The 15,033-nt window shown below is 38.1% G+C and overlaps 1 protein-coding gene across 1 annotated transcript; it reads left to right on the top strand.

Moving 5' to 3' along the window:
- Positions 1-429: 429 nt before the first annotated feature.
- LOC145766918 (uncharacterized) lies at positions 430-6,318 on the top strand. Its single transcript, XM_082578626.1, has one exon. It carries the CDS (start codon positions 903-905, stop codon positions 1,599-1,601), a length of 699 nt encoding a protein of 232 aa, XP_082434752.1. The 5' UTR covers positions 430-902; the 3' UTR covers positions 1,602-6,318.
- Positions 6,319-15,033: the final 8,715 nt, after the last annotated feature.

Genomic DNA, 15,033 nt, shown 5'->3' with positions numbered 1-15,033 from the left:
TCTCTGTACAAATCAAACGTCATATAAAACCGTTCAAGTCTACTGAATATTACGTCATGGAAATTCCTAAAGCATGTGCCAAAATTGCACCATCGTTCATAAGACCTGTTTGGACTTGTTTGGGCCTGTTTAAACAGGAAATATTACATCAGCTTGAACACCTGTTGGAATGACTTCATAATTGTCTTTCATTTATTGCGTCACAGTTACTTTCTACGTGAATTTGAGATATTGATATCTATTCTGGTCATTCGTAAAATGATTGTTTGAAAGTTGGCCGCACATTTAACTGTTGGCTTAGTGCTTGCTAGCTGGACAAAAGTTCCGTCTTTTATCCAAGTAATTTGTATTGTAGTGACAGTTTTTAGGTGTACGGCGTTGCACCAGTCATTTCGATAGCCTCGGGCTAATTTTACTGGAATACACTTTTGAATAGACGTTTCGAAAGTGTGTTTATTTTTGGGTCATTGCATGCAGACGAACGGATTTGGGAATCTTACGTTACAATTTTCCCACGAAGAGATTATGGTTTACCGCTGTGACCATAAAAAATAAAAGACGAAGTTAGTTAGTTGGTAGGCCAAGAAGCACTTAGAAGCAAAGAAATAATAAAAGAAGATCTTATTGGTTGGTAGTCTAAAGAAGTAAAGAAAAGTAAAGACATTTCTTCTCAGTTTGGTACAGAAGAAAAATAACTTTGACATTTATTGGCAAGAAAGAAGATTAAAGGCAATCCATCTGTGCTTGAAGATTCAAGTGGAAGAATCCAAGCAAGTTCATTCTATTTGAATAAGGTGAATGGATGCCTAGGTAGCTTGTATTTAAAAACCGGAAAATTTAAGTAGTTTTAATCTTGCCTAATACTTCTTGCTGCTTCAATTACCGGTACCTTGCAAAGAAAAATGGATGAAGTTAAATGCATGCTGAAGCAATTGTCTGAAGAAATCAAGGAAATTCAAAAGGAGCAAAAGACAATAAAAGGGAAGTACCAGACTGAAATTCCTAAACCAAAAGCTGACTCTAATGGTACATCCTGTTTTGCAGATTTACAAAAAAATCCTGATGTTGAACGACTTGACAAAAGAATTGACCATCTGGTCAATAAATTCAACATGATGTCTTCTGCCATGAAAAAAATTGAAAACAAAATGGATGACCAAGAACAGTATACCAGACGTGACTGCTTGATTCTTCATGGATGCTCAGCCATGCCTAAAGAATCAATCAGTCGCTCTCCTCCTTCTTTTTTTACTAATTTTGTAATTCAAACCATAAATGAGAAGTTAGATTTAAACATCACAGATTGGGACATAAGTACTTGCCACCCTTTATCTAACAGAACTGAAAATGTACCAATAATTGTGAAATTTACTAGGAGGTCAACTCGAGATCTGATCTTCAACTCAAAACGCAAACTTAAAGGAAGCGGGATGGCCATAACCGAGTCCCTCACCAAAAGAAGGCTAGCATTGCTGAATCAGGCCAAGGAGAAATTGGGAAAAAGTAATGTTTTCACATTCAATGGAAAAATTTATGCATATGTCCACGACAAAAAGCATTGGATTCAGACTGAAGATGACATAACAAAGTTAAGCAATTAATATTAATTATTTAAATGATTTCTTCCATACATTAAGCTCCTTAACTGTTGAGAATTGAAATGTTAAAACCTATTTTAGATGCAGTACTGAAAAGTACTGCTTTTTGATATAGCATTTCTTAAAGTCAGCTTGCAATATGCTGACATAACTTTAAAACCTCCAGTCAACCTCAACTTTATTATATTACCTTAATTACCTTGTTAAACTACTTTAAACTATTGATAATATACTTTTGATTATTGTTCAAATTTTAGCATATTTTTCTGCTTGTTTGTATACTCAGCAGTAGGCTGTATTTAAATATCATGTTCGGTTGATTTCTTCACAGCTACACAGGTAAGTCCATATTATCTATGCCTACATGTAACATCTGTGAGAAAGTTGTTCGCAGTAACCAGAAGTCCATCTCCTACAGTGTATGTAATGTGTCTAATCATTTTAAATGTACAAACTTAACTCAGACTGATAGATCTTATTTCTGTACAAACTGTTTACATAACTCTTTACCGTTTTTCAACTGTAGTGATATTATATTTACCCAACTTTTTTCAATCAAAACAGCACAACTTCTCAACCAAGAGCCTACATTGCTTAATGAACTTTTTTCATCACTTGAAAATGAAGTTGTAAATACTGAAGAACTTGAACCTTGTTTTCAAGCTAATGATGTGTATGTGTATTCTAACAAAGTACATTTTTTCGTAACAAATATGCAAATAAACAAATCCCTAATAACTATGCACCTTAACATTAGATCTTTATCAAACCCAAAGAATTTCTCAAAATTGCAGGCACTTGTAACATCAATGACAGTTAAACCACATATTATATCTATTAATGAAACATGGCTTAAAGTAAACCAAACTGGTGAATTTACCTCCCTAGAAGGGTATGTTTTTCTCGCAAATAGTAGATGTAAACAAAGGGGTGGAGGAGTGGCTCTGTACATAAAAGATAGCATTATGTTCTCTGTAAGAAATGACCTGACTATTATGAAAGAAAAAATTTTTGAATCCCTTTTTGTTGATATATTTGTAAACAAGAAAAAGTTAACTTGTGGTACTATATATAGATCTCCTCAATCACTTTCTGCTGCCAACTCTGAGTTTCTACAAACACTCCTTCCTACAATAAAAACAATATCAAAATCAAATGCACAATGTTTCATAATGGGAGATTTTAATTACAATTTATTGGACCATAATAATTGTCACACCAGCAACTATGCTGATGCTATGTTTGAACACAGCTTCCATCCATTGATAACTAAACCAACTAGAATTACTTCAGCAAGTACCACATGTATTGATCACATATGGACAAATGTCTATAATGCCAAAACAAATGCTGGTATAATAGTTGACTGCATCGCTGACCATCTGCCTGTAATACAATGCTCTCAATTAGGTTCAATAGAAGAACTTTCATTAAACAAAGAGAAAAGATGCTACAGCAACATTAACATGTGTCATTTTGTAGAAAAATTATCTAAGCTCAACATTAATAACATCATGAATGAAACCAACACTGATGTAGCTTATAACATGCTTTTCAATAATTACGTTGAAGTATTTAAAAGCAGTTTTCCAGTGAAATCTGTAAGAAATGTAACAACAAAATGCTGGTATGATCATGAACTCAGTGATCTTCACAGAATGAAACAACTGGCATACAAAAAATATCTTAGAAAATCTTCTGAAAAAAACAAATCTAACTACAATGCTCTAAGAAACTTTTATACCAGGTCACTAAAGCTGAAAAAACAAAACTATTTTAAAACTTTACTGTTAAAGCACAAAAATAACCTGAAAAAAACCTGGAATATTTTAAATCAATTATTAGGTAAAACCAGATGCAATGAACAGTCCCATCTTGTTAAAAGTGATGAAGTACTTATACAGAATATTGATAAGGCTAACTACTTCAATGAATATTTCTCTTCAATAGCATCAAATCTGGTGGATAAAATTCCTAATACAAGTACCAAATTTTCAGATTATCTTTCAAATCCTATCAGTGAATCCATTTTTTTGCGCCCCACTTCTGCTGATGAAGTCAAACAAATTCTTTCTTCTTTTCAATCCAAACTTAGTTGTGGAATAGATGAAATACCAACAAAGATATTAAAAGTTGTACCACAAAACATAATTATAGCACTGACGCACATCTTCAATTTATCCTTAACTAACGGTGAATTTATAACGGCATTTAAAACATCTAAAATAATACCCATATTCAAAAAAGGCAAAACTGAAGACTGTAGTAATTACCGCCCCATCAGTCTATTATCTTCCTTTTCTAAAATACTTGAAAAAATAATGTACAACAGAGTGTATAATTTTCTTGAAAACCATAACTTTTTCTACCCCCAACAATTTGGGTTCAGACAAAATCATTCAACTAACCTCGCAGTTTTGCATCTTGTCAGTAAAATTTCAAATGCATTTGAAAAAAAAGAAACCACTCTTGGTATATTTTTAGACCTGTCTAAAGCATTTGACACAATTGATCACAAAATTTTGTTAAACAAGCTTTACTATTATGGTATCAGGGGGGCAGCTCATGACTGGCTCAGTAGTTATCTACTAAACCGATTTCAAGTAGTAGAAATATCTCAATCAATGTCTACTAAACGCAAAATATGTTTCGGGGTCCCCCAGGGTTCAATTCTAGGACCTTTACTGTTTTTGATATATATAAATGATTTCTGTAACAGCTTACAACACTCTGAATCTGTAATGTTTGCTGATGACTCCAATTTGTTTTTATGTGGTAACAGTATCCCCGAGCTTTATGAACTGGCCAATATGGAAATGTTAAATGTAACAGACTGGCTAGCAGCAAATAGGCTGTCGTTAAATGTAAATAAAACTAAGCACATTTTATTCAACAATAATAATAATACAAAGTGTTTTAACTTCACCCATACATTATCTGTGTACAATCAACCCATTGAACGTCTTAACACTGTTAGTTTCCTAGGCATTTTACTGAATGAAAATTTGTCATGGAAATCTCATATGATTCACTTGCTACAAAAACTGCGACGAAATTTCGGAATAATCTGCAAGATTAAACCTTACTTAAACACTGCGAATTTGATTTCTCTCTATTATTCTCTTATTGAAAGCAATCTAAGATATTGCATTAGTGCTTGGAAGCATGGTCATGTTACCATTGTAAACAAACTGCAAAAAATTTGCAACAAATTCATAAAAATGATCACTAAGCATGAACCACAATACAATGTCGACAGTTTTTTCACAATTGATAACCTTTATACCATCGAAACTGGCAAATTCATGTTTAAATTAAAACATAATCAACTGCCTAAAAACTTTAACTCACTATTTCAACTTAATAGCAACTTGCATCACATATCAACTAGAAGTAGCAATCGATTTTTTCTCCCCTATTACTCGAAAAAGTTAACCCAACAATCCATCCAATTTAGTGGAGTTAAAGTCTGGAACGATCTCCCTAAACATATTACTGAAATCGAAACCTTTTCATTATTCAGCAGCAAGCTGAAAACCCATCTGCAAACAAAAACTCAAACCGATTAGCATACGTCCATTGTGTAATAGATACCACTTTTGTACATTTAATCTTTCAAGTACTACTGTTTGACACCTAGTATCTGAGCTTATTACAACTGTCAATGTCGTACATCTGCCATCACCACCTTAAACTGTTCAGTTTCAATAGGCTGCAATTAGATGCTAATATGTTACCAATGCAATACGCCTTTAATTAGCCGAACCACGTATAATATACTTGTTCACAGAACCTTATAACTCTCTGTTACTTTGTTGTGTAGATTTATTTGGCAAGAGTACTTCAACAATGAAGCTGTAGGCCTATCACTCTCCAGAAGTTTGGTTGGAAATTCATTTCAAGAAACTCCATCCCGCTCCGATACCGAAGTCACCCGCATGCCATCTAGACCATTTTCATAATTATCATCTTCACTACATTTTTCATCATTCATGATCATCAGTGTAATATCATGCTCAAATAATAAGTTAATTAAGCTAAATTCCTGTACCCATCAGTTATCAATTCCTATTCAATATCACACCACTGTCGTTGCTGCGAACACTCCATTTTACTTAAAACGATGTACTGTACATAGTATTTTGTATATGTAATATGTTTAATATGTAAATAATATGTAATATGTTTAATATGTAATAATATGCCGTATGTTCATTGTTTATTCTTGAATGCTCGTGTTGTTGATTTTTCTTTTTTATATTGGTTGTAAGGTTCAGTCGTCCCCGCATGGTTTCATCAACTGGCACACCTCCAGTTGCTTTAGGTATGTGGAGCCAACTGGTTCTTCCAACTAATTCATCTACTTTAAACTGTTAGGTTTGGTGGCCGTGCTTAATTTACTTTCGTGTACGTAACCTTTAAATTTGCATCGCATGCACGTTTTAAACTTTGTAGTTTTGCCACCTTTTCCTTTTGTTGGTTTTGTTCCCGTTCACTATTTGTAACTTTATCATTGCTGTTGTTTTCCGACAAAGAAAATTAAATTGAATTGAATTGAATTGAAAAAAAGTTTTGTGGACGTTTGGACTTCACATACTCGTACAGCTACGGTATCGTGCATTTAAATTCTTTTTTGTATTTTTACGGTCTTTGCAGTTAAGTTTTTTATAACTACTGTAATTTTGTGTGTTTGTGTAACTTAATTTTTTTAATTGTTAAATTTAGCCCTAACATTTAATATGTCTACACTCGGTGGCGACAGGGACTCGACCGCCGTCGACTCGACTGAGTTTAAGCCTGATGATGTTCTTTGCGGTCGGGCAGGCCATTCTGGGGAGGGACCCATTAACGATGAGGCTAAGTCAGTTCGAGAGGCCCGGCATCTTAGACGGGATATTTTGACTCAAATTGGGAAACTTTCTGTAGCCCTAGGTTCTTTGAGTGATAAGCAGGAACTGTTAATTTTTCGATCTAACTTATCTACTTTAGAAGAGGAATTAAGGCATTTCCATGCTCTTTTGAGTAAAATTGTTAACTCTGCAATCTTGGCAGAACTTCGTGATAGGGTAGATCCCGAATTTAACTCGTTAAAAAATAACTTCGAACAAAAAGAAAGTGAGTTGTCAGATAGGTTGGATGCTGACATACATCCTGAGGATAGCGCCTCAAATGTAAGCACTAGGATGTCTGAGAGCTCGTCACGGATAGTTGCACAAATTAACCTACAGTTAAGACGAGAGGAGCTCCAGATCCAAGCTGAGGCCGAAGCAAGAGCTGCTGAGGCCATCGCAAGAGCAGAGGCCATACGAGCAGAGGCTGCCGCGAGAGCTGAGGCCGACGCGAGAGCTGCTGAGGCCGCACGAGCAGAGGCTGCCGCAAGAGTTGAGGCCGAAGCCGAAGCTAGAGCTGCTGAGTTCGCACTCAAAGACGCTCAGTTGAGGGCCGAACAACGTAAAGAGGCAGTTTTAGCTGAATATCGTTCTGAGTTGGGCTCCCGGCGTAGCTCTAGGAAGGGCTCTTCTAGGCATTCCAGAAGTGAACATCAATCGCAGTTTAATTTACCTAACCTTTTCCAGACGCCTGTTCAATCTGTAAGTGGACCAGTGCGATCCACACGTTTTCCAGCTGTTTCAGGAGGTCTCGGGGCCGCGGCTAACGGTCTTCCGAAGGACCTAGTGCCAAGGCCTGCGAATTTTAGCCGAACTCTTCCCCCAGAGCGTACAGGTCACGGGGCCGCCATTAGCAGTAATGCTTTGCCCCCTTCAAAGTTTTCTGCGCCGCTAGTTGTTGATCGCCCAGCTACACGTAATTTGGGTGGTTGTGAGAGGCGTATCGTGTCTCCTGATTTTAACGTGTTTGAGGATCGTGATCGGGCTGTGCATGGGACTGAGCCCACTCAGCCCCTTAAGGGATATAGCTTGTCTTCTCCCGCTAAATCGAGTTCTCAACAGCAGGATTGCTTTTTTGAATACCAAAATAGTAGGACGTTCTTCGATAAGGCGGCCTTGATTGGTTACGATGGTAATAATATGCCATTTGTCTTCTTTAAAAATCGTGTTATGGCCTTGATGGCAGCTTCGCCCTTTAAGGGAACTCGTTTGACTTTGTTGCAAGCAGCTTGTGTTAGAACAGCTGCACAAACGATTGCTAATTTGGTTTCCGACACTCCTGGCTTGTCAGAGGAAGACAGGATAGAAATGTCGTTAGCTCGCTTGTCCCAACGTTTTGGAGTTCGTGGAGGTCTTTTCGCAGAACCAGAAATTAGAAAGTATCGCTATGGTAGCAAATTGAATTCGACCTCTTCCAGTGATCTGAAAGAGTTTAAAGATGAATTGTCGCAGTGTTTGCTTTACGCGAAAGCTTATGGTCAGCGTGATAAATTAGAAGGACGTTTTGTTTTGGATTTGGCTAAGCGACTCCCGTTTGACGCTAAGCAGCGTTATCTTGACTTTTTAGGTGATCAGTATGGTAGCACTGAGGAACCTACCTTTCAGAGTTTGTTTGATTTTGTAGTACGGGAGGAAACGCGCAAGTCGACTGATTTTAGCATTATGCTAATGGGCGATTCTGGTGAGTCGCAGCAATTTAAAAAGTTTGGCAAAGGAAAATTGCCTTCATGTCCGGTTAGGCAGACGTCGGTAAAACCCCATGATAATGTGATTTCAGGGAGTTCGCAGTACTCGACTGCTGTTGGCGCACCGCGCGGCGGTGTGGCCAGACGTAGTGACATACCGGCATGTTTTTGTTGTTCGTCACGTGGTCAAGTTGAATATCATTTTTTGTCTAATTGTAAAGAATTTTTGCGCTTGACACCTAAAGATCGGAGAGATGTCATTGTGAAAGCTGGCAAATGCTTGAATTGTTTGCGCCAGCATATGGTTAGAGACTGTAATCATGCAAATAACTGTCGTAAGTGTGGACCTACCAACGATAGGAAACACTATTTTCTTCTGCATGATTTTTATGTGACGTCACGTGATTCTCTGGATTCGGTCGGTAAAGATGATGCTGGTGCCAGAGTTCCTGTGCGTAATGTTAAGATTGGAAATGTTAAAGCAGCCTTTAACCGCGTTACTGCTGCTCGTGTTTTGAATCCAATGACTGGCAAATCGAAGTTGGTGTATTGTCAGCATGATCCTGGTTCGCAGTTGACCTTTGTTTCGAGTGACTTGGTGTGCGAACTTGGTCTTAAACCGTATGATAAAGCGTCGTTTAAAATGGATACTCTGGCTGGTCAGAAACCTACTTGTGCTGAACTTGTTAAACTCAACATTCAGTCGTTAGAGACGAATGAACTGTTTTGTGATATAACCTCGGTGGTTAACCCAGCTTGGGCTGACGATGTTAAAACTTTACCCCATAAACAAGATTTAAGTGGTTTCCGTCATTTTCATGACGTGAATATGTTTCATTTGAATGATTGTAGTACTGTAGATGTACTGATTGGCAACGACAACGCTTATTTGATGTGTGCAAAAGAAGAGCGTGTTGGTGACAATCGTAGTGAACCGCATGCTTTGCTCACTCCTCTCGGTTGGTTGGCTTGTGGTGGTAAGTCACCCTTAGTTGAAAGCGTTGCTAAAGTGTGCAGAGTGCAGACGTCTTCAGAGTCGGATGTCATCTCTGGCTTTCAGCGTAAAATTGAGTCTCGCGATATGGAAATAGCAGACCTGAATAAAGTCATTCAGGATTTAACTTTGCAAAATGAAACCTGTGAATTGTCTCGCAATGATAATTTGGCTAGAGAACTTGTCGAACCGAATATTGAGTTGAAAGATGGTCGATTTGAGATACCTGTTCCGTTGAAGGAAGATATCGATCTACCTAACAATTTTGTGTTGGCGTCAGATAGAGCTGCTGCTTTAAGAAAGAAAGCTTTAAAACAACCTGAACTTCGTGATTTCCTTACTGACACCATGAAAGATCTTAAATCTAATGGCTATATTGAGCGTGCTGGTGAAGCAGGAAATGTCAAGGGATTTGAATGGTATTTACCATACTTTGTGACGTCACAATTAAAAAAGCGCATTGTTTACGATGGCAAGTCTGAATTTCGAGGAACTTGTGTAAATGATGTAATGTCTTCTTGCCCTGACTTGTCTGACTTGTTAAACCCTCTGGCAGATGTCTTGGCTAGATTTCGGCTTGAAAGATTTGGTTTCATGGCTGATGTGACCAAATACTTTTTTCACATTTTGGACTCTTCAATACGTAAGCCCAGTTTTATTGAACTTACGTACACAGGCAGTGCCGTTCGGATCGTGAACGAACGCCCTTTGGTACCTTTGAGTGACGACCCTAGGGATTTTACTGTCATCACCCCTGCCTCACTTTTGACCCCATACTTAGACCCATACTGTGCTGTTGGGCAACCACATGATCGTGACCAATTAAGAAGGGATTATCGGTTCAATTTGTCACTTTCTCAGCAGTTTTGGAATAAATGGATCGATTTTTACTTGCCAGGTCTTCAGGGCCGGAAAAAATGGCTAAAAATGGCCGAGAATTTGGAGCCTGGTCAACTTGTAGTGGTAGGTTCTCTCCAAGACATTGGTAAACGTGGGAAGTATCAACTTGGGAGGGTGCATGAGGTAGTTCCACAAATTAGGAAAGGGAAGCCTGTGGTTCGTAGAGCCAAAGTTGCCGTCTGCAACTATGATGAGAGTACGGGGAAAGTGAAAGTAGACTACGTGTTGAGGGATATTTCGTGCCTCGCCCCCGTAAAGAACACCTAAGTGTTAGGGTTTGAGCCTGGTTTTGTCTGCGGTGGCCGATACTTGTCTGAGCCCGGAACAGTCGGTTATTATCGCAACTATTGTATATAGCGTCATTTAGCGTGTACCTATGGTACCAATTTCATGTATCGTCGTGTTTATTCTTATTGCTGTTCATTCTTTGCATGCCCTTTGTATTTGCGTATTAACTTAACGTGAGTGACTCAAACAATTTGTGTATCATGTGTTTTATTCATTGGCTCACGATTGTCCTTCAATTCTTTTTTAGTTATGCCATGTTAGACTGTCATAACTAGGGGCCGCTATGTTACGGCCAATCTCTGTACAAATCAAACGTCATATAAAACCGTTCAAGTCTACTGAATATTACGTCATGGAAATTCCTAAAGCATGTGCCAAAATTGCACCATCGTTCATAAGACCTGTTTGGACTTGTTTGGGCCTGTTTAAACAGGAAATATTACATCAGCTTGAACACCTGTTGGAATGACTTCATAATTGTCTTTCATTTATTGCGTCACAGTTACTTTCTACGTGAATTTGAGATATTGATATCTATTCTGGTCATTCGTAAAATGATTGTTTGAAAGTTGGCCGCACATTTAACTGTTGGCTTAGTGCTTGCTAGCTGGACAAAAGTTCCGTCTTTTATCCAAGTAATTTGTATTGTAGTGACAGTTTTTAGGTGTACGGCGTTGCACCAGTCATTTCGATAGCCTCGGGCTAATTTTACTGGAATACACTTTTGAATAGACGTTTCGAAAGTGTGTTTATTTTTGGGTCATTGCATGCAGACGAACGGATTTGGGAATCTTACGTTACAATTTTCCCACGAAGAGATTATGGTTTACCGCTGTGACCACTGATGATCAGTTGTTTTAGAAAGAAATCAAGAAATTAAAAAACATGTTTTATTTAAATGAATATCCTTCTCACTTTTTCAATAAAGTCTTAAACACTTTCATGGCTGATGAACCAAAAGACACGCCTGAAGAAGTAGATTTTAGTTATTTTATTAATATTCCCTTTCTAGAAAAAGATTCAACAATTTTTGCGAAAAACCTAGTTAAACTTATAAAAAAAAAATTTTCATGTGACATTCATCCTGTGTATAAAACATTAATTATAAGTATATGTAATATAAAACAAAATTGGCAGCAGTGGCCGAAATCGACAGCAGTGGCCGAGTGGTTGGCGCGTTGGGCTCGCAGTCGAGAGCCTGCATGTTCGACTCCAGCCGTGTTCGACCCGCACTTGTTGTTGTTTCTCTGGGCAAGAAACTTTACGATAATTGCCTCTACCCAATGATCGATTTCGAGTAATGGGTAGTACGAAATTTAAGTCATAAGTAGTAGACAACCGGAAACAGATATTTCCGTCGGCTGCAGCGTGGGTCAGGTGTACGTTGGAAGGCGTACACCGATGCATAGCGCTTAAGTCCGCTTTCTCGCAAACCGCAATGCAGGATAAAGATAACAAAACAAAACAAACAAAACGTTTAAAGTGCAGCAATATTTTCAACTGAAGTCGTCTACCCCCTTTGCTCTTTCTTCGAATGTTGTTTATAAATTAATTTAGTTGTTTGCGTGACAAAACCCAGACATAGGGGAGAGTGAGTCTAGTCGGAAAGATTTTTTTTAAAGTTAAATTTAAAAAAATTGGTGCATAACCTGAAAACTTGAAGCGACTTAAATTATCACCTATGGTGTCCTCTATCATACAACCAAAAATAAGCATTGAGTCAGTTCAGCTTTTAATGAAAATTTAAAATAAACAAACATACAATTGATTTTCCAACTAACCCCATGCCTGGGGTTAGTTGAAAAACGTCAGTTTAATGCCCACTAATGAACTAGATACTATTTTTTCAACCAACAAACATTTACATGGGGTTGTAAGCAAATATGTTTAGCCTACTTGCTTTAAAATCAAAATGCAATCAATTTTACACCAAATCATCGTAAAAACATTTTTTAAATAAACGCACTGTTAAAACTTGTGATGCCGCCTATAGCCAGGGCCGTAGCCAGACCGCAGAGCAAGGGGGGGCCAACTTTTCGTTAGGGGGAGCCGAAAAAATTTGAATGATTTTGGCATTTTAACCTCTTAAACACCGGTATCCACAAAAATTGCAATATGTCAGTTTAGTGTTAAGACCAGTAGCGTAGCCAGGAATTTTGAAAGGAGAGGTTTTGACGACCGGCGGGCGAAGCCCGACAGCGTGTTCGCCTAAGACGACACCCAGCGACGGGAGGTCTGGGGGGCCTCCCCCAGAAAATTTTGAAAAATTACTTTGAATTTGGTGCATTCTGAGAGCATTTTCAACAAAAATGTGGGTATGAATATTCCTGTAAAATGGTGCTGTCAGGTGGCATAGCAAAAGGATAAGATCATGTTTTCTTCAGCATTTTTCGGAAATAAAGCTCAGTCTCTATGTTTTCTTGTTGCTAATTCCTGGCTGAGATGTTTGAATGTTAGGTATTGGCACAACTCGCTCTTTTAATGCAGTTTTGTTTAAAATTAGGCAATTTTTTTTAGACTGAAAGCATCATGCTCAAGCATAAAGAGACTGAAAGCATCATTCTCAATATCGTGACGTCACACGCGTGCCAAAGGGGGGGGGGGTTGTAACCCCACCCCCTTTGGCTACACCACTGGTTAAGACCAACACTGGTCTCTTATCACGGCAACCATATTACAATGACCAACATAACAAAGCAATTGTTGACTTGTTGTATAAATAGCGGTACTTGTTACGAGCAAAAACTTTAACTGGCTCGAAGAAGCTAGTGCCGAGGATTTTGATATATATGATTACATTCCGCCTATACAACCGTGAGCTAGTCTATTGCAATTGCAGTCGCGGATGTTTGGATGCAAGCCGTCTCACAAACAAGTCTAAATCGATAGATTTCGATACAGAATGTTCAAAGGCCATAAGCACTAAGTTTGCCTGTCTTGGTTGTAACATGCTCCGTCTAGTGGGAGCGTCAGCCCTTGTTAACACTGAGAATCCACACTCACAAACGGCAGTGCTAGATTCAAATGTAGCAATATCTGCTGCAAGGTTGAACACTTCACAGATCAGAAAACTAGAAACAAAATTTATTTACACTGATTGGATTGAAGAAAAAAAATAAACACTGCTTAACTGCACAAATTTGGTTTATCACTGCACAGATTGGTTATCACTGACCCTTAGAATTAAGTATGGTAAGTAATGGGTATGAATTAAGTATGGTAAGTATTTAAGAATGGTAAGAATTAAGTATAGCCTAATTTGTACCGGTTTGTAGGCCTGCTGGAAATCCATTCCCTCTTTGTTAGGTTATCATTCTTTCCCAAAACATTTTTATTTTACACAGTTTCTGACAATTTTTTTACCAACCTAACACGTGTTGGCCTTGGTTGAATTGAACCTGTTGAGGTTGCCAAAGGAGGAGTTAGGGGGGGGGGGGGGAGCGAAATTGTTTAATCATCATAGCTGTTAACTAAACAAAACAATTGTAGTTAATTGGGCCAGTTGGAGCTGTGCAACGGGAAAATGGGCAAAATCATTATAATTGCAGCTGTTGCTCAAGAATGTTGGGATTTTGCCAGGGGGGGCGAAATTTTTTTCAGGGGGGAGCGAGGCCCCCCTGGCCCCCGGCTGGCTACGGGCCTGCCTATAGCACTTTCAATTAGTTATTCAAATTAAAGTTTTACAATGTATGTCTGCTTAAAACAAGTAAATTGGAGCTTATACTACTTATTATCATACCACGACGATATACTCGCATCATACTACATAGTCATACCGTTATCAAAACATTTTCCCAACTAACCCCACCACTATTTTCCAACTAGCCCCATTAGCATATGACAAATTATTTTCCTAAAATATTCAAGCATGGTGCAATGGACTAAAATTTGTTTATTTCTTAGTGTTGTAGAACACCTACAGCTGACACACACCAAAAAAAATTTTGCCTATCTTTAACGATATTGACGCATGAGATGTTTTTTAATAAGCTTACGCCAAAAATTTTACTTCGAAAGTAAGAAAATACAAAATTGTCAGCCAAACGAGCATAGGCTACCTTGACCCAACAAATCGAAACTAACATGGATTATGTGTTTTTATAAACTACTTCACATGTTGGCAGTAAATATTTGAAAAAATTATCGAGAGTTAAAAAATGATAATTTTTCAACTAACCCGCCTTCCAACTAACCCCACTCTTCCCTACATTGGTATGTCAACCAGACATTTGTTGACAAGGGCCGGGGAGCACTTAAACCCAAACCTAACAACTAAAAATGCAATTAAAGAGCACATCGGCTCTTGTGAAACGTGCACTGACAATGTCTCGATCACCAATTTAAAATCATCTCTCGAGGTAAATCTGATTTTCAGACTAAGATTATGGAAGCCTTAAGAATCAAACGTAACAATCCATCTCTCAACCGGCAGTTATTCGCTGGTGGCTCATCGTTCCTTTTATGTGTGTTTTAAGTGTTTTGTCCAATACCTGTAGCCAGTGCTATGTTAAACCCTTTGTGGGCCCCGGGGCCAGAATAATTTTGGGCCCTCTATCGTCAAGCAGACCTATAGTGTTGTGTAGGCTATTCTTTCACTGCACTTATGTGGGAATGTGGTTCACTTAAATAAACTTTCTCACCAGTTTATAAAACAACACAACTGTAAGTGAACGCAAATT

This window comes from Aplidium turbinatum, chromosome 3, assembly GCF_918807975.1.
Source record: "Aplidium turbinatum chromosome 3, kaAplTurb1.1, whole genome shotgun sequence".
Classification (NCBI taxonomy): domain Eukaryota; kingdom Metazoa; phylum Chordata; class Ascidiacea; order Aplousobranchia; family Polyclinidae; genus Aplidium; species Aplidium turbinatum.
Note: the sequence above shows the minus strand (reverse complement) of the source record. Positions and strands in the feature narration are given on the sequence as shown.

Coding starts and splice junctions, on each gene's coding strand:
- LOC145766918 (XM_082578626.1), top strand. CDS start 903: ATGGATGAAGTTAAATGCATGCTGAAGCAATTGTCTGAAGAAATCAAG.